Source organism: Sylvia atricapilla, chromosome 3 (assembly GCF_009819655.1).
Source record: "Sylvia atricapilla isolate bSylAtr1 chromosome 3, bSylAtr1.pri, whole genome shotgun sequence".
In the NCBI taxonomy this organism is placed as follows: Eukaryota; Metazoa; Chordata; class Aves; order Passeriformes; family Sylviidae; genus Sylvia; species Sylvia atricapilla.
This window is the reverse complement of record NC_089142.1, coordinates 66,165,235-66,185,920: the sequence shown is the minus strand read 5'-3', so window position 1 is coordinate 66,185,920 and position 20,686 is coordinate 66,165,235. Positions and strand designations below refer to the sequence as shown.

The window sequence follows — 20,686 nt, the reverse complement described above, 5'->3', positions numbered from 1 at the left end:
TAAAACCATGAACAAATTTTAATAGTGTGTACATGGGGGATTTTTGCAACTACACAGGGTTTTTTAGTAATGTCTTTTTAATGAGAAATAAGAAAAGCATAAGGTCAGATTTCAAAACGCTGATTGGTAGCCTGATTAATAAAACCAGTATTTTTTAAAATTTAATTGCCAATAATTAGATGTGGGGTGGAATATATCAAAATAAATTGAACGCTTGTATTTCTTGAAATTACAACAGCTTCATTGCATTCATATGGCAGAGTCCATAAACCTGGAATGTGATTCAAACCTAATTCTACAGAGAAACCCATTAGTTCTGCACTTACTGAAGTGAGTGCTCATATTAATGAAAAAGCTTCTACTCATTAAATTCTCTGCTGTACTGAAACCTCAGGTGTTCAGGATACAAGCAGATAACTTGCTAAAACTTTCAAACCACTGCTAAGACAACAGGATCATTCCATCCCTCCAATTTAATCTACTACTGACATGAAAAAGACAAAGTAGACAAAAAGATATTTCTCCTGCATGTGTAGAACACTAGTAAGCAAAATGGTAAGTCACAGGACAAAGACTTCTGTCTTGCAAAGGTTTCAAGAATACGTACTGTGAAATTTTTGTCAAGATGACCAGATGATTATGTTAATACTATCTCATAAGAATGAAAATACAAGTCTAATACATAGATCTTTCCCACATATTTTGGTTTACTTTTCTGAAATACCTTCTTGTTCTGTAGGCCAGTTTCATTAGTGATTATAATAAATGAACTAATATTGGAGTATGAGTTAGATGTCAAATTCCATGAAACTCTGTCTCAGATTACTTAATCTGAAGACAAAGTAGATGGTATTCTATACAAATATGCGATAAAAATAAGCATTTTAAAGTTCTGAAATAATACCCAAGAGCATTATAAATTGGAATTATTTTCCATCACACTTTCAGCACTCCAGTTATGACTGGTGGGTCCTTTTGTAACAAGATCTTAATTTTTATCACCACAAGTAACATTCTTTGCTTTTATTTCCAAAAGTTTTGCAGCTAATAATTTTCATCTGTGTTTTCAAATGTTTCTGATTACAAATGTTTTCAAATGTTTCTGATTTATTCCAGTAATGTGTCCTACACATTGTATTACTTTTAGGGCTTAAAATCTTTGTATTACTTTTAGGGCCTTCATTTGTATTACTTTTAGGGCCTTCCTTTGTATTACTTTTAGGGCTTAAAATCTTTGTTGTCTTCATATTCTTAATCCTTCCTTAAATAGCAGTGGTATCTATACTTTAAAAAAGTCTTGCTTTGAAAATAATGTATTGAAGAGTCTTTAAAATATCCTACCTTTCCTTCATCCATTGGATTGTCACTAATGTGGACAACAGGTCCTGGGTGAGATTTGGATGACCTAAAAAAGAAATATTTCCATTAAAAAAACTTGTTTCTTGCCCTAAATGGTATCAAAATAACTGGAAGTAATACAGATTCTGCAGATACAGACTCCATGTAAGCAAGTTGTGACATTTCAAAATGGAGTTACTTTTTACTTTTATCTTCAAGCACATAAAAACCGTGTCTGTTTGTAGACACTTAGTTTCTGTCTTAAGGAAAGACTAATTTACTGCCTATCAACAACAACAAAAAATACCATTAGCTTTAAACATCTTAACATCTGTTGTTACAGAATTGACACCGTAGGATAAAGTGTTCACATCTGCACTGGAATACAAGATTCGTCATTATTCATAAACTGCCCAAGATGGCCACTGTTACAATAACACAGAATTAACACTTTATGTGGACTTCTTGCTATTGAAGAAGACAGACCAATAAAGAGCTGTGTTCGCTTCAACACCCTTTGGCAAGTGATGGACTCAAAATATTTCTTTTTGAAAGACAACATACTGGGAACAAAACACCAGCGCAGGAAGAGCAGCACACAACTACATCGTTCCCCCACAAACCACTATATTTGTACATACAATTTTAACATTAAAAAAAGAAGATGCAGTGACAATAGCTATAAAATGTATTTTGCTCTTGAAATAGACTTATCTAAATTTGCATTTTAGAAAGTCACTGCCAACTCAGAATACATCAGCCCTCTTAAAAAATGCATCATCTTTACACTTTGGTCTTTAATCCCCAACTGTAGAAGTGATATGCCTGCCCAAGCCACATCATTTTTTAATTTATATTATTTTTTCTTCTATTTTATCTCCACACATAGTGATTTTTACACTTGTTTCTGTACTGTCTATTTTGTCTATTTCCATGTCTATCCCAGGAATATGATAAAATACTTCTAAAAGGCAGAAACATATATTAACATTAGCACTTCACATTCTTGAAAACAAAAATATTTACATGACTATGAACTTTGATAGTGTATGTAGTGCAGTAAGATGAATACGGAGGCCTAACTAGATAACAGTGATATTCCTGCAACTGATGGGACAAAAACAACTGATGGGATTCCAACAACATCTGGGACACTGCTGTTCCCTCCCCTCCACAGACAAAATTTGGTTAAACTCACAGTTCAATGGCTTTATTCCACATGATGACATAGCCTGAGAGAGTAAATGATTCCACATTGACAATGTGAATGTTTCCTCTTTCAGTGCCCACATAGAGCCATTTGCTTTGGAAAGGCAGGTGACAAAATGTTATCCTGAAAGAGAAAGCCATCAAAAAGGAATTAGATTTATTCTTGCAATCCTACACTGCAAGGTCTATGCTACCAAAAAGTAGAAATAAGGCAATAGGCAAAGAGGAATATAAAAGATGAATCTGAGGTAAAGAAGAAATGCCAGTACTTGACCAAAGTAAGACAAATGAACAGACAAAGTAGAACCTTAACTTGAACAAAAAAAACAGAAAGCAAGGTATTCTAAAATTCATAAATCATTAAAAAAAAAAAGAAATTACAGTCACCTTTAAAAATTACCATAATTGAATGTATTAGATTGCTGTCACGTCAAACTTCAAATACAATACTCCTATAGCCTATAAATCTCCCTTTGGAATCAATCTACTTTCAAGTTTTAAAGAACAAAGGATTTCAGAAGTTGCCATAAGCAGATAAGGCTGATTTCAAGTAAGGAGACAGACAAAAGATATAACTCAAGCAAAGTAAATTTACATGTAATCCAAATTAATGCCTAAAGAGCAAACCTTAGAATAATCCTAATTATTTATAAAAGTAACTTTAAAAGTAGTTTAAATTTCAGGCTGTAACTTTACTTCAATCATGTTTTAATTTTCTGCTAGTTTTTTCTTCTGCTAGAAGGGAGTACCTGCACAAGACAACAGCTAACAACTGTATACACCAGCAGAGGATTCCTCTTTGATTGTAGCTCCAGCACAAATGCTAGCATTTGAAAACCTGATTATTTCTGCCCCCTTGGGCCCTGATTATTGTTGACTATTTCTTCAAGATAAGGGAATAATGTCTGTACAAACTGACAGAATGCTGCAGTCTAGAAACTTTCTGGAAACTCTAAACCACTTTAATCTGACAGGGTCTGACATTGAAAGAAATTACCAAATTACTTAGCTATCAAACTCGGGCTTTCAGAAATGCTTTAGTGATAAGGTAAAACAATTATTCAACAAGAATTTGTTCTGTCAGCTTTAATCCTTAGCTTTATAATTTTTTTTTGTTCTTTTTTTCTCCCAGTTGGGTTGCTTATTGCCAAATCCATGCATCACTTCACAAGCCTGTTAAGTATTTATGCAAAGAACAGCGTTAGATCCTTTGCATTAGATGCTGCATATGCACACCAACTTCAGCTAAAAGGAAAGGCTAACAGCAGCAAAGTGAGAATTCGCTATGGCTGAAGAGATGTTAATTTGCACTGCAGGTTTCAAAAGTTCAAACTTCTGTAGTGATACTACCTGGATTCAGAACTGTACCATTTGGGGGTTTTTTTCAGTTATTTCTTCCTAATTAGGAGATGGACTTTGCTTCAGCAAATACCTAATCTATCTGCTTTCCAACTGTATTTCTTGTCCTTGAATATTTATGCCAAAAGGCTGCATTAACTTTTTCATTTATGTTTGTCAGGGGGAAAATACTACACACATGACTTAAAATGCCCTTCCAATTCAACTTGCAGAGGTTGTAATACATTTCAGTAAGCACACTAATCTGCAACCACCACAGGTGGAAAACTTGTGTTTCCCCAAAATACTTAAAAAAAAAAGTATTTTAATGGAAGCTAAAGCACATACATTGGTACCCATTCTTCCAAGACAGGCAGTTACTGTATATAAAGTAGAGCATAAACATAAACCTTCAGAACTCTGCAACACCACAGTGCCTTTTTGTGCCAGCATTCCACATGCCAAAAGCAGCTGGCAACCAGATCAGCTGGATCCAAAACTGCAGCCTAGTAGCCAGAAAAAATAATCAGTAGCAGGGTTGTAGGCTTGTCTTGATTAGCAAGTTAATACTGTTAATTACAATTATCCAACACTTTTGTTATGAAAGCCAATCTATTTCACATCATTTAAAGTGGGCAAAAATAAAAGTTGGGACTTCAGCTTTGACTGCTACAGCCTAAGGGTAAACAAGCTCCTCAATATTCTTGATACTCTTCTTGAATATGCAGATATATTCAATTTACTCTCTCCTTTGTGCAACTGAGATTAATTTTGTCAAGAGTTAGCAAACAATGAAGTGATTCCATGCCAATAGTAAACGAACAGAACAAATAGCTTCACAAAATATTTACAAACTCTCGAAGGCAGGAGGTTGAAAAGACTTCAAAATTGTAAGGAATAGGCACATAACCGAGTTCTTAACCTTATTCCTCAAAGTATTTTACCATTCTTCTACAAACAGGCTTGTGTGATTTTTCTGTAAACTAAAAAATATTCCTAGATCTTTTATTTCACAGAAAAGCTAAAAAAAGGAATGCCATGCTGATCCTGCTATAAGAAGCAAAATTTCTCCCTGAATGTAGTAAATGTTACTTCATTCGAGAATAATAAAATATTTTTTCAAATATTTTTTATTTTATTTTCTTAATAGAAAAACTGTCTTCCAACTTTTAGAAACTCAACTATATTTTCACTGAATGACTCATTTCAGGTAATTGCACTTATTTTAAAAATCTACAGCATCGTATTTCCAACATCAAAGTTCATGCACTGTGCTTCTCTCATCACTGTTTAAGGCTTCACCTTAAACTACGTATATTTTAAACAACTTTGGAAGTGTTACAGCCCTCTTAAAACTAAAAAATCAGTGAAGCTAGGGACCATCTGAATGGCCAGCAGCCTTCTTTGTTCTGCTGAGAACTGGACTGATGATTAAAGGAATCCAAACTCTTGGAGGATGGAAATGAAAGCTTAGAATCTTCTTGGTAATGAAGCAATACTTGCTTATTTGATGCTTGGCCAGAGACAGCATCTTTATTTTTCTGAAAATTGCAGATTTTTCTTTCAGAAACCTATCTTTTTGCCAAAAGGTAGAATATACTTAATCTATAATGTATTTTAAGATCAACAGAACCAGAATTGGACATATAATCCTCTAGCCATTTCTGTAACTTGAGCAGTCTTCTCCCTCTCTCCCCATCCACAAATGGATACATACATAAAAGCGGAAAATATAATCAATTGTTGAGAACACATCAAAAAGACTACAGATGAAAAAATTTTGTACTAGTCTTTCTTGCTCACAAACCCAAACTGCCCAAAACCAATGTGGCAGTCAAAAGCAGACTACCATACTTATCTCCTGCAGCAAGCCATTCTGCCCAAAAAACACTAAAATAGAAGCATCTATGATTTAAAATGGTCCAGTTTTGTACATCTAAAGAGACAGTCTGGAAATATCTGAGCCAGCAGTCACAGAAAGCTGCTATTGCAGCTTTGCTATTGCAGGCAGTTCTTTCATGGCACAACAGATTCCTCATGTTGTCTCCAAGGCAATTTCAGCTCCCTCAGTAAGTGTAGTACATTTTGTGAAGCAGACCAAAGTTTTAGCATAAACCAGTACTGGGCACAGCATGTCAATTCAAATATTTCACTTCCCTGTATCTTCACAAAGAAAAAGATCCCTTTATAGAAAAAAAAAAATTGCTTTAAGGAGATTTATTTTTTCAATGTGAAATCTACAGCAAGATTTTCATATAAGCTAACATCACCACTAAAATGAGGCACTGTTACACAACTCCAAAGCAGGCAGGAGAGTTTTAAATTCTCCTGTAGCTGTAATTTACTGTAAAGCTGTAGCTGTAATTTTGTAAAGTACAAAATCTTCCTCTTTACCACACACATATTTGCAAAGCCGCTCCCACCCCACCCCTCAAAAAAATACAAACCCAAGATTTTTCTTTCTTGCCAAATTAATTTGGAAGAGTTGAACCAATAGTTGAAGAAAACAAAATTATATACAGAAAAGCAAGTGACACATCCACAGGGAAAAACAATGATAAAATACTGTTCTTACACGAATTAAAATAATTTACGAAATTGCTAATGGGAGAGTCTTAGAAATGACAGGAGATTCTCCAATAAGTTTCTTGTAAACCTACTGAAAGAATTCCCTTTCTTAACTGCAGACCATGTATTTTTTCTGATAATGTCAAAGCTACTAAAAAAAATTATAACTGCTGTTGTTTCACAACATATATACCAAAACAATTAATACAGCAAGTGATAATACTTCCTACAGGAATTTATTACCAAAATATAAAAGAACATAACTTATTAAATTAATATATTATTCAAAGAATTAGTTTTTTAAATGGAAATATTAAGGAAAAATGGCAGGCTTGACTGTATTTTTATGACAGCAGAAATCCTTCTAAATTAATCTTTACCTTTTCCTCATCTACTGCATTATGAAGCATTATACATTCTTCAGAATTTTGCACTGCTTTAACAAAGCACAGTGACAAATACTTTGAAGTATGACAAACACTGATAACAGGTTTTGTTAAATCACTAAAATATTTCTAGTGCCTCAGGCTATCATTATAAGTCTGCAGTAACTGTAAGCACACAGCTGCTCAGATCATTATTGTATAGGCAAAATAAAAGCAAAAGATTAAGCTACCAAAGCTGTATTCTGCACACCTGCATCCTCAACATTTCACATATGAGACAGCACCATGTAAAACTCAGAAGCTGAGAAGTCTAATTCCAATGTAAGTGTAGACTCCACATCCATGGACTCTTGTCAAAGTCCTCAACAGGCTTAAAAAGTCAAAAGCCAGTGTCAGAATGACATACTGATGGAAGCAAGCAGAAGCTCTGATACTGCCTGACTGCTGCAAAGGGATCTTTTTCCACATCTGATAACTTCAATAAGCTTAGAACACCCACCTGTACAAAAAAGGCCTCAAAGACCAGAAGGCACGTGCAGAGGAAGAAATCCTCTTCAGTGCATCCCAAAAATGTCCCACCAAAAGAACATGTGGGTAAATGCAGCATATCATAGGAACTGAACCAGGTGCTTCAATTCCATTTATATCCCCCAAGAGCACTCCAAATGATGCCTCCCCAAATACACTGCCTTGAACAGCTGCCCCTTCAGGCAGCTGAGAAGCCTCTGTGTTCAGTGTCTGAGTTGTGGTGGACACCAGTGGTGTCAAGATGGAGCAAGCATGTGTCAGAGCAAGATACTCAAGTCTCTTGGGAGGACACAAAAAGTAACCAGATCATTGGCACGTCAGACACATCAAGAGGAGTTCACAAATATGTAGTGCAGGGTATTTCATCAGTGGTAAGAAAGTTTTAGATTTTTTTGAGTGTTTTGTGTAAATTGTTTCAATACTGAAAAATTCTCTTAGTTTTTGAATCAGTTGCATCAAAAGGCATGTGGGGAGTCGCAAAGTCAAACTACAGAAAAAAAATGGCCACATCAGAGATATAGCCCTACCACGAGAGACAGGAAAATTATTCATATCACTGATGGAGAAACCTGTCATTTAGGTAGAACTTGAAGACTAGAAGTCAAATTCTGCCCAAGAACGTGGCAATTGGCCATTATATGCCTCACATTCCTGTGAAAAGTCAGTGTGAAAAGTATGGGTAACAGGGCAATGAGGCAATCTAAAAATCCTTTCTCCAATATCTGAAATTTCTGAGTGGCAGGACTCAGCATTTTGGTTCTGCATCAGTGCTAAAGGCATCAGAAGCCAGGTGATGCAACTGCAGTTCCATCAAACACACTGACATGTGGAACTCTGCATGCATGCATGGCCTCAAGGAAACATTTTTCAAAGCAATTAGATCCTTGTGAAAGAAACGTTCATATATATATATGACAAATCCAGTCAGTAAATACGTTTTCTTCTGCTAGTTTCTTGAAACAAGATCAAAGTCCTTCTAATTACATGCCCTAGTGAATCATCACCGAGCTAAAACTTTAGGCTCATGAGGTAAAAGGCTTTGCATGACATAACCAAGGCAAGCAGACCCAGTGATCATTTCCTCTTACTCTGAAGAAAGTCACTTTAAAAAAGTGTGAAAAGAAAGAAAACAAATCCCATACCAAAATCAGTTATGCATGAACCAAAACCCTATAAACAATGTCTATCATCACCTGCTCTCACAAGCAAGACAACCTGTATGTCCTTCTGCTATCCACAAAGTGGCAGAATTGGTCAGTTTATAAATCCAAGGTGAAAGAAAACTCTCAAGTCTGCTAAGGCATGGGCTGAGTACAGTTACAGTATCTAACAAGGTAACATATGTGCCAATAGAAGTTTAAAATCTTATTGTTAATAAGTGAACACAAGTGGGATTTTCCACTCTCTGTAGACAGTGTTCCAAACACAATGCCAAAGCTGCAGTTTACAGCAGGATAGAAAGCCAAAGATATTTTAAGCCTAATTTTGTAACTCTGAATTATGCAGTTTCATGTTGAGGAAAACTATTTAAATCCCATAGCACAGAAGTTGACATATTAAAAATTAAACTGCTATCAAGGCATTCAGGGATCGATATGCAGAGCACTTGCACAAAACACTCAGTTCTATTTTTATGCCATTCTTGCTTTGTGACTTACCATAAAGACAAACTTTCTTTTGGCACTAGAACAGGGAATGTCAGCTCAGGAAGGATGTAAGTCTTGGATAATGAAACAAATTTTTCACACTCCTATACAAATGGTTTGCTTTGGCTGGCAAAGGGGCCTCAAATTTGTCATCCCATGCCACTTTTTCATTTTTTAATCAAGTTAGTCTGTCACACCACTTTCTCAAACAGGATCTGTGAAAGTCCCTGCCTGGTAAGGGATGCATGTTTGACTTTTCACACCTTAGATCAGCATCAAGTTTAACACTTCCTGCATGGCAGGAAACTAAAGGCTGGTATGTATATATGGATTAGGTATGTATATATGTATGCATGTATGTATCTGTCTCACAACATGCTTTCAGTATTTACTCTAATAAGATGCTTAAACTATGCTTATTACACTTATCAATATGTAGATGACAACAGAACTAGATAATGACCCACTGAAGACATCTTAGAGAAGTATGAAACCTGAAATGCTAAGTTCACACACTGAATTATGCACTCTGAAAAGAAATAGTATTTAGACACTTTTAACTTGTATGACAAGTCACACAAGCAACTGTCCCTCACCACTATGCATTTTTGTCCTGGCCCCTACACACCGCTTCCCACAGTCAAGGCACAGTGGCCAACCATTGCATTGGTTTACTATCTCCTAACTCTTGTTTGGTAACTAGAACATAGAGCAGCTGCAAACCCCCCACGAATGCAGCAAACAAAAGGCTAGAAAACTTGAACTAGCTTGTTTTGCACTGATCTTTTGACATGTCAGTAATTTCAGCTAACTGATTTATTATACACCTAAAACCTCACCAGTCCCCACTTCAGAAGACTTGCTTCAAATAACTATCACTACTACAAAATGAGGTCAGGAGCTATGAATCCATTAATGGTCATTTTTTTTATCTACAGATTCTTAACTAATTTAATTTTGATCAACAGAAAGTGGCATCTTTCAGAACTCTTGGCCACTGCTTTTAAAGAACTGTTTTGCTCAAATCTAAGATGATGTAAGTTACACAAATACATTTTCCATGTATCAGAACAAAGTCTGTAATGGCATAGGATTATATTTAAAAGAATCAGTTCTTTCTCACCACTCCCTGTTCTTAAAAGTCATGAGTAGAGAAGCAAGAATTCGCATCACTTTCCTGTCATATACTAGGGACTGCATTCTGAAATAATTTACACATTCAAAACTCAAATTTTCAGGTGAGTTTACAAAATATTTCAACACACAACACAAGCTAGCTCTTATAAACAAGCTAGCTCTTTTTAACTAGCTAGCTAGTTTTAAACACCTTACAATGTTTAAAACACCTGAAAGTGAGGGAGCCAAATTAAATTAGGATAAACATATTTGAAATATAGAAATTGTGTTGTTAGACATTGGGACCTAATTCTTCTACACAACTAAAAAAAGGGAATTAGGCAGAGCTGTTAAAGGGCTGTGCCAGAAAACTGCAGAATTAATTAATGAAGTCATAGTCTTATCACTTGCTTTTTTCAGTTTATTTTTTTTAAACACAGAGAATAGTTTTCAAGACTAAGAAAATCCTTTCATCTGGATAGCTAACAGCTAGTTAACTTTCTATGCTAAAGACAACTTTTTAGTTCAAATATAAACCTTACATATGAAATAATTACCTAGAAACAAAATCTGAATAAAAATTTGCCTGTGACGGCTAACGTTCAATTCCTGTTGAATAGGACACAATATTGCTTTTCTGCAATTTCAACACACTTCCTGGTAAACCAAATCAATTAAATAATTTTAAATCTTTGCCTCAACAGAGTCCTAGAGCAAATACTGATGCCACTACAATCATTGCTTCAGTCATATAATGAGTTCCAAGATACTTAATCTCCCTTCACAAACTGACAAAGTATCATTAGAGAAGACAGTTATAAGGCTGTGTTGCAGCCTAAAATACTTTAAATAAATTCTGTTTGAAAAGTTAGTTATCCTTATGAGCAGATGTTAATCCCACAACATAAAGTACTTCAAGATTTTTATTAATTATGTTTATAACAACTTCATGCTTGTGACTGGAAAATGTAGAGGCTGAGAGGAGCTGACTTTAGTTGTAGTATGGGTTGTGGCGCTGCATGTCTCTGCCACCCAGGACACTGATTTCTCTGATCTGAGAAATGCTCATTACACCCCAGCCTTGATGGAAGTACATTTGGATTAAACTCCCCTAGAGCTTATCAGAAACACTGTCTGTTCCCAGGAACTAACAGGTGTCTAATGAACATCTGTTTTTAACAAACAGCCTTGGCAATTTATTTTTCTTGTCTGACTAACAACCCAAGTGGAATAATATTTTTGTTTTTGAACAGTCAAAGATTGAAGTTACCAACTCAAATCGGCCAGGATAGAAAATTACTACAACTAAAGCCTCTTGCTACCCCATAAACAGTGGTCCAAAGTGAGACCCTTTTGAGCTTGTGATTATAAGGGGCTAATGCATATTAAAGCCCATTGCCTAAGAACTCTATAAACAGCAGTCCACAGTGAGATCCCTTTCAGCTCTTGATTCCCAGAAGATAAAGGGCCTAATGTGTATGTCTCAAACACAGATAACTGGATTGCTGTGGAGCCAGCCAAGGACTGTTATTACTAACAGACAGGAACTGCTGGTAAATCCAAGGACTATTGGTATTAACACACCATGAGAAAGCACAAGTTTTGGCTGGAGAAGCAGGGTCAAGTGGAGATAGACAAGCACTTTTCCTTTAGAAAGAAAAAAAACACAGTACAATGCAAGCGCAGGAATGAGTGGCAGGAAGTGAACATGGACTATAGGTGGGATTAAAACTAGCAAAGACCTCCAAAGCCCTCTGACACACTTCCAGAAAGGCCTGAAAGAACAGACTGTGCATAACTGATTCCATCATGAACACTGTCCTCAATAAACTTAGTTGTTAATATACAGTATAAAACTGACTTAAGAAAAGCCCATTTACTTCAGATTCCTATAGCATATTGAAACTATGAGGTATAATGAATTACAAAGAACTGAGTGTTATGAAGGCCCCCATTTAGAATCATTCACCAGGGAATTTTTTGCAATTCAAATAAAAATATTTACCTCATAATGAAATTACATGCTTTTTATAAAGTTGTATTTTATAAGGTAGTCAAAAGAAAACAAAATATTTGAAAAGAGTTAGCAGTCATTTAGCACAACCTAAGTGGCTATGACAAGGTACAGATCTGGGAATCTTAAGTGTTCTGGCTACTATTACATGTTATTATGACAGATATTTTAAAATTAAAATTGCTAGAAGAATAAGCCCTTGTGTAAAGCAATACTTTCACCACTCATGGTAACTATGGTGCTCTCATTACCTACCTTAGCAAGACACAATTAGTAACTAAATTAGCCACCAAAGCAACATCAGTGACCGAGACTCCTTCCTACCATCATTCAAATCCCTGTGATAGGTTTTGCTACTGACATGCTAACATTTACAGAAAAAGGATAGTGAAAACTTTCACTTGACTTAACCAGAGATACCCACACACCTAAAAGTCTAAGCCAGCCTACAGCAGATTTGCACAAAATCAGAATCACTTCCTCAGATATCTGTTTTAAAGCATTAGTTAGAAGCCCATGTTTAAGTTTGGTTTTAGGATACAAACCCTAATTTTACACCGATACTTAAGTAGACACTACAAGTAAAAGAAAAGGCACTAAAAAAAAGAAGGGAGGAGAAGAAAATTCAGTTTGGACACACTATTGTATCTCTTACATCTGGACAATCCTCATTAGAATAGTGGTTATAAACTGCATTTCTCTCCATTGACTTTTATGCTGCATTAAGGAACACTGCCACTACTTTAGGGCAGAGAATTTGCCTCAATTAACAAAGCTTTCTGCTTTCTGTATAACAGTTCAGAATCACATAATTGTCTGGGCCTGAAGGGGTCATTGAAGATCACCTAGTCCAACTCACCTGCTGTGGGTAGGGACATCTTTCAGTAGATAGTTGATCAAAGCCCCATCCAACCTGTTCTAGAACAGTTTGGGACAGGAATGAGGCATCCACTACTTCTCTGGGTGAGTAGTTACAGTGTCTCACCACCCTCACAGTGAAGAACTTGAAATATTCAATCTGAATCTACCCTCTTTCACTTTGAGGTTATTAGCCCTTGTCCTATTCCTACAGGCCCATGTCAGATTTTTTGCACAGTGATCATAGAAATAATTTCAAAAAATACTTAGAATCACTTAATCCTCCATACAAAGAAATCGCAGTAATCTGCATTTATGTTGTTCCTGATGATTTTGTTCATAAGCTGCTCTTTAAAACTACAAGGTTACCATTTCACCCACCCAACAGTTTGTTTAGCACTTAAAACATGTGTGACACGACACTATGTTAGAAGGTATTACATAAATATTTAATTTTTTCTATTGCTATCTATTACTTACAATTTATAACCTCTTGCCCTATTCAAAAGAAATACAAGTCACAGGTTATTCTGTGGTTTTTTCTAGTATCCTCTGAGCTCCCCAAGCAGTCTATCTCTAATGCATACTGTACAAAAGCGAACACAGCATTCCAGCTGAGACTACATACACTGAAAAAGAAGGAATACCTCCTTTATAAAAGGGAAGGAATACATGCTTTTAAAACAAAGGGCACATTTTTCAGAAATTTAGTCAACTGACTTTTAGAAATTTAATCTTAAATGTCTCCCTAGCTTGCTCACAATTCTATTACTTGAGTATAAAAATTTTTAGTCAAAATGTAAGTGGTTTTCAGCTACTCTTATACAAACAAGAGCTCTAACACTGCAGAATTCTGCTTTGCCATCAAGGCAGAAAAAATTCCAGGTAAAAAACTGAACCAGTTTTACTAGTTGTCTTGTTGCTGCACATGCTTTCTCTTGTTCCAAAATTCCGCTGAAGACATACATTCAAATCCCCCCACATTTTAAAGATAGAAAAATTTGACGGTCAGCAATGCAACACAAAGTGATATAAAAGGCATCTCAGCTTTGGTCACTACTCACAACTTACTCATAATTACTTTGGGGCCTAACAGATTGGAAGTCAAACCCAGTAGGTAAGCCCAATTTCAATGATGTACCAAGCTATGACTCGGACTGCATCAATAAGCTCTGATCTTACACTGGCACACAGTGTGATGCTAAGGAGCACTGCATCACAGTAACCAATATAATTCTGCACATAACCAATCTCTACCGTTCCCGGTTGAATTTGAGTGAATGAAGGATAGCCGGCCTCTTCTGGCGCAAGTTCCACAGGTGTAAGGTGTCATCAGCCAAGGCACTCACAAGAGCTCCCTAGGAGAACAAAAACACTATAGTCAACTTGTTTGCATAACCCTAGGAACACTGTAGCACCACAGTGGAAATACATTACATATTTATACCAGGATAAAAACACATATAAGCATGTCCATCAGCACCATAGCACAGATAAGTTCTAAGTAGTAGGACTGAGTTAACTGATGTGATCACATGTTGTTCACCTCACTCATATTTGGTTCAGAGCTGTACTGAGAGGTGATGGGGAAGGAGCTTTTTCCAGTGTGTGCCCATCAGTTTCCTCATGCCCATGTCTGCAGAGAAATCAAGCAATGAACTACTATCTGTGTGCTGACAAAGCTAGGGAGATCACTCTAAAAACCTGTTCTTAGCTCAAGAACAGCACTGCTGTCAGATCTCAGCTGCTACACCCCTAGAAACACATCTGAAACTGAGGCAACATTATTCAGTTCATGCATAAGACAGTAACCCTATCAAAATAAAATTAACTACCTACTGAAACTGGTAGTACTATTGAAAAAGTACTTCACCACTTCCAGAGATAATTTGCAATGTTCAAGGACATGAAAAGATATTCCTATAGCAAAAGAGTGCTTGCTTATAGCAAAAGAGTGCTCTAGAGACAAAGATATTTTCAGGAGTTAGTCAAGCGTTTTCCAAAACTAAAATAGTTAATTTATTTATAATTGTTATTACAGTTTGCTATTTGTGTTACATCAGTTATATCAGCTAATTTTAATGCTTGCTTAACGAAAAATTAAAGAAAATGTGCTCCATATCTTCTCTGATTTACACATAAATCATTTTACTAACCTCATTAATCAGGAACTGAAGTTGGATTACTGCAGCTCCACTGTCATGTTGACAGTAGCATTCAACTCCTGGCCGGCCAAAGCTGGAATTGGTACCATTAAGGAATAATTGTTGCACGTAACAAACAAAACACACAGCATAACCAACATCTCCACTTTCATTAATACCACACTCACACAGGCTAACATCCTGCTTCTAGCTAGTGCACTCACCATACCTAGCCACACAGAGCTGAGTAGTTACCAAAACAGTAATTTATAAATGCCACAAAGTAACACAAAGAAATTAAAAGGCCTACCTTGAAATATAAAAATTATGTATAGCTGCTAAACTTATAGAGATTTAAGGGATTCTTCATCACTGAGAACTCGAAGAATGATGAAGCAGTTATTTTAACAATGCTGAACACCACGACTAGAATTGAAGTTAATCTAAATAAGAATCATAAACAAATGATTACATTTTTCAAATACCAAAGGGTCTTTCTCTCCATTTAAACATTATTTACAGATGAAAAGAGGTGAATAAGGCAAGGCACCTTAAAAAAATCTGCTGAGAGAGAGACAAGAAGATCAGTAGTCAAAACATGGAGGAGTCAATAGGAAATTATGTATAATGTAAATTTTCAGGATCTCTGTATCAAGACTTCCTGGATTCACACCAGCTAAGAGATAGCAAAAGCTTGCTCATTTTCACTCTCACACATAAATCAGTCCTTATCCTTCCATAACGAATACCGATAGAAGCAGCAGCAAAACAGATTTTTTCACTTCTCCATACTAAACTCATTTTTTAGTTGCAAACATTCTGTATTTTAAATGTGGTTATGCACCTGCTTCTGATACAAAATAAAGTTCTCCAACATCTAGGAGATCAAGCAGAAATAAGAGAGGAATTAAGCAAACTGGTCAGTATTACATCATCATTGCATGCCAAGGGTTTCTGGACTATAATTTGTCAGGGCTGAACACTTATTGTTTTAAAGAACTACTTTAGCTTTCAGAAGAATTTATACCAAAGCAGTATGCAAAAGAGGGAATATATGCACATTTCTTCCCTCAGTATATGCTAAAAATTAATAAAACAGTACAATTCTCACCCATTCTGCAAGCTTTCCATTTACTGAGAAATAGCTGAACAAAACCAAAGCAGATAGTATGTGCAGTCTCAAAAAACGTGTGCATTCACAGCACAGACAGTTGAAAGGCTGAAAAGACTATTAGGCTGCATGTAAATCACAACTCAAACACATCTCTCACTCAGCCTCTAAGCTTGTAAAATAAAATGTAAGTAGAACAACAGCAGGAAAAAGTCTGCTTCAACACACTGCTGTATTTTAACTTTGAAACTTGAATCATTCTTCTAGACTAATGAATCTGCATAACTTCCAGCTAAGTGGTGAGATGTACACTAGACAGATGTTGAATAATCCACCAAACTTAATACCAGCTTTCTTTCCCAAACCGAATCAGTAATTTAATTTTGTTCTGCCATGGAAGGACTTAAAGAGTCAACAAACCTCACCTGTTTTTTTTTCTTTTATTTTCCTTCTTATCAGTAAGGTTTTTTTACAAAGAAGCCATTTGAATTCCACTCACAGTTTATAGCTTAAAAAAAAAAAAAAAAAAAAAAAAAAAAAAAAAAAAAAAAAAAAAAAAAAAAAAAAAAAGAGTGGAGGGGGTGTTGTTCCCATAAATGATACCTTCCTACACAAACTCAGAATACTTTTAATGTAAAGTCGTTGCTTTTACATTAACTGTGAATCAACTACACAAATTGCCAGATTGAAAAAGCCCACAAGGAATAACATAAATTTCAGAGCTGATTGCCTTCGGCCTTGCTCACGCATCTGCATTCGCCTGAATTAATAATTATTTGTAGAAGTAGACGAAAACAATATTCGAATGTGAAATTCAAATGCTTATGGAAATTGCATCTTAAAACTTGTTTATCTGCACTGACACAGGTAGTTTCCTAATAAAAGATTTTCCCAGCCCCTCCCCAGAACAACATTTTCTAACATAATTAAATGTAAACCTTGTTTGTAAACCCAGAGTTTATTTGGAATTGAGACTCTACAGCTACCTTGCTTCAAAATAAGACGAATGTGACCCAGAAAAACATAAATCCATAGACTGCTTAAGTTACCTCTTCCTTCAAATTCTATTCCTCAGATGCTTTCTGCAAGCACTTCTGATGTTAGTATTTCTGGAAGCACTGTTATAGCTAGTCAGTAAAAATTTCATTATTAGGAATATTTCAGTGTTTCCTTAAACAAAAAATTCTTCCATATTTTCCAGGACACCTGAACCATTTTTCCAGAAATCAATAAATATGCAGCACTGGGAATTAGATTACACAAGTTTTAAATATTCACAGCAAATCTCTCTTGGACAAATTAGTGGAAACCTCACACCCAGAGGAGAAAATAGTTTGGCCTCTTCTACAGTGCTTGCTGTCATTTAAAAAAAAAAAAAATAGCCTTCACAGCTAGTCTTATTTAATTCCTTTACTCAAGGATTATGTCATCTTCACTTTTTCACCTAGTAGCTAAAATTATTCGTCTCAACTCAAATTAATATCATCCTCCTAACCAGCATTAATCTTCTTTTCTAAAGCAATGTAAAGCTCCCCAGTTTTGCGGGGTATGCGAAATTGAAAAAGCACGTCACAAAGACTGACTGTAGAAGGATAATACATGCCTCTTTAGTACATGTGAAGCATTTCTCAACCACACAAAACAGGCAGCAGCCCAGGGAGTGCAGTATGCCCAAATCCGCTGCACTTGTGTATGTGTGCTTTAGGCAAGAGAGCTCACTGTACTAAGCAGTGATCATCTACTACACTGTCGTTCCCAAAACAGGCAAATATTATAATGAATAATGACAAGATGAGCAAAGCATTTTAATTTTGTAGACAGGAAAAACTCTCTGCCAAAGACCTAGGGTAGCTCTGGAGGAAATACTTTGCTCGGAGCAGTTTTCTAATCAAAGACCTATCCCTCCTTCTTCAATTCCGAGCAGTTCTACAACTTCATTCTACTATTCCTGCTTCATCCACGATTCCAAATATTAACAATTTGGATAAATTAACAACTTCTTAGCTGTACCGTTGAATATTGCTTCCACATTCCCCACTGCCATTTGGAAATTAACCCTGGAAAACACTAGTATTTCATCATCTTCATTGCATGTTTTTTTAGAAAACAAGAGACAACAGCTGTGCCTGAGAGAAGAAAAAGACAACTGTTCATGTCCTATCCCTAGTGCTCATTTTCATAACTGCTAGAAGTGCAGGTAATACACAATGAAATCACAGTATGATCTTAATTTAATATCACATAGAACTAAATTCACTTTAATTTATGAGAAAAAACAACATTTCCAAAAGATATTTTTTCAAACAAGCTTCAGACCTAAGCTTACACTTCAAGCATTTCATTTAGCAATATGCAAGCTGTCTCCTAAAATACTCTTTTAAACGTTATTACTATTATTTATAGCTTAGCTACATAGTAGCAACTCAGTGCACATCTGCCCTTAGAAATCACATTTGAAAGAGGAAATTAATTCCAGAATGTCTATGAAAGTCAGAGAAGACCAGTCTTTTTAGGTTTTTTTAATTTTTTTTTAGTTATTCTAAGTAGATCTAGGGACTACTGGGACATTCTTCACCCGTGTTTGACCCATCTGACATACAAGACAGTCCAAAATCTGTAGCTATCAATTCAACCCTAAGCACAAGGCAGTCATCAAAAAATCACAGAATCATTTAGATTTAAAAAGACCTCTAACTTAATCAAGTCCAACCTTTGACCAATCACCATCTTATCAACTAGAGTATGGCACTAAGTCCAGTCTTTTCCTGAACACCTCCAGGGATAGTGACTCCACCACCTCCCTGGGCAGTCCACTCCAATGTTTAACAACCTTCTCCACAATAGAATTCTTCCTGATATCCAAACTAAACCTCCCTTGGCACAGCTTGAGGTTATACTCTCTTGTCCTGTCATCAGTTGTTTGGGAGAAGAGGCTGATCCCCATCTGGCGACAGCCTCCTTCCAGGCAATTGGAGAGGGTAGGGTTTCCCCTGAGCCTCCTTCTCTCCAGTCTAAACACTCCCAGCCACCTCAGAAGCTCCTCGTAGGCCTTGTACTCCACACCCTTCACCAGCTCTGTAGTCATTCTCTGGACACACTGCAGCACCTCAATGCCCTTCCTGCAGTGAGGGGCCCAGAACTGACCACAGCAAAGTGTGACCTCATCAGTGCTGAGTACAGGGGGACAATTCTTTCCCTGCTCCCGCTGGCCACACTGTTCCTGACACAGGCCAGGATGCCATTGGCCTTCCTGGCCACCTGGGCACAGCTGGCTGATGTTCAGTCAGCTGTCGAAAAGCACTCCCAGGTCCTTTTCATTGGGCAGCTTTCCAGACACTTTTCCCCAAGCCTTCAGCATTACATGGGCCCGTTGTAATTAAAGTGGAGGCCCCAGCACTTGGGCTTGTTGAATCTCATAGCACCAGCCCCAGTACACCAATCCAGCCTGTCCAGGTCCTCCTGCAGAGCCTTCCCAGCGTCCACCAGATCAACATTCCCATTCAACTTAGTGTCATCTGCGAACTTACTGAGTGAGGGTGCACTCAATTCCCTCATCCCGACTATGAGTAAAGATATTAAACAGAACTGGCCCCAACACTGAACCCTGAGCACTTGTGACTGAACACCAACTGGATACCACACCATTCACCACCAGCCTTGAGACTGGCCATCCAGGCAGTTTTTAAACCAAGAGAGTACACCTATCCAGCTCATGGGCAGCCCGTCTCTCCAGAAGAATGCTGTGGGAAATAGCGTCAAAGGCTTTACTAAAGTACAGGTAGACACCACCTACAGCCTTGCCCCTCATGCATGAGGTAGGTCACCCAGCTTCCTAAACCCATGCTCGCTGGGCCTGACCCCCTGGCTCTCCTCTAAGTGCCATGTGATTACACTCATGATAACCTATTCCACAGCCTTCCTGGCCAGCAAGGTCAGGCTAACAGGCCTATAGCTCCCCAGATTCTTCTTCCAGTCCTTCTTGTGGATGGATGCCATATAGGCCAACCTCCAGTTGCCCTTCCTGGGTAGCCAGGAATGATGATAAACAATGGAGAGCAGCTTTGTGAGCTCTTCCACCAGCTCTCTCAGTAGACTGGGATGAATCCCATCCAGTTGCATTGCCTTATGAGTGCCTAAAGTGCTCAGCAGGTCACTAACTCTCTCCTCCTGGATTACAGAGGGTCTATTCTGCTTCCTGTCCCTGTCTTTCAGACTGGGGGGCTGGTTACCCTGAGGTATACAAAAATTAATGTTGGATTCTATTACAAATGTCATGGTAGTTTAGCAGGGTATAGCAAATGGTTATTGCTTTAGAACTTCCAGTGAAGTGGTGACTAAACGTCTGGCTGGAAGTTGAATTTCTCAACTTTGAAATCAGCTACCAGTAATGTTCATTCCTACATAAGTAGAGATCAGTTTCCTAAAGTATT

The 20,686-nt window shown here is 36.9% G+C and overlaps 1 protein-coding gene across 8 annotated transcripts in view; it reads right to left on the bottom strand.

Moving 5' to 3' along the window:
- STXBP5 (syntaxin binding protein 5) overlaps positions 1-20,686 on the bottom strand; it is a 104,753-nt gene that overhangs the window by 61,231 nt on the left and 22,836 nt on the right. For all 8 annotated transcript variants that reach the window (XM_066315646.1, XM_066315638.1, XM_066315640.1 and 5 more), the window contains exons 3-6: positions 15,158-15,239; positions 14,259-14,359; positions 2,537-2,671; positions 1,342-1,405 (exon numbers count right to left, since the gene is read on the bottom strand). In XM_066315646.1, coding sequence (XP_066171743.1) covers positions 1,342-1,405; positions 2,537-2,671; positions 14,259-14,359; positions 15,158-15,239 — 382 coding nt within the window. The remainder of the gene's footprint in view (positions 1-1,341; positions 1,406-2,536; positions 2,672-14,258; positions 14,360-15,157; positions 15,240-20,686) is intronic.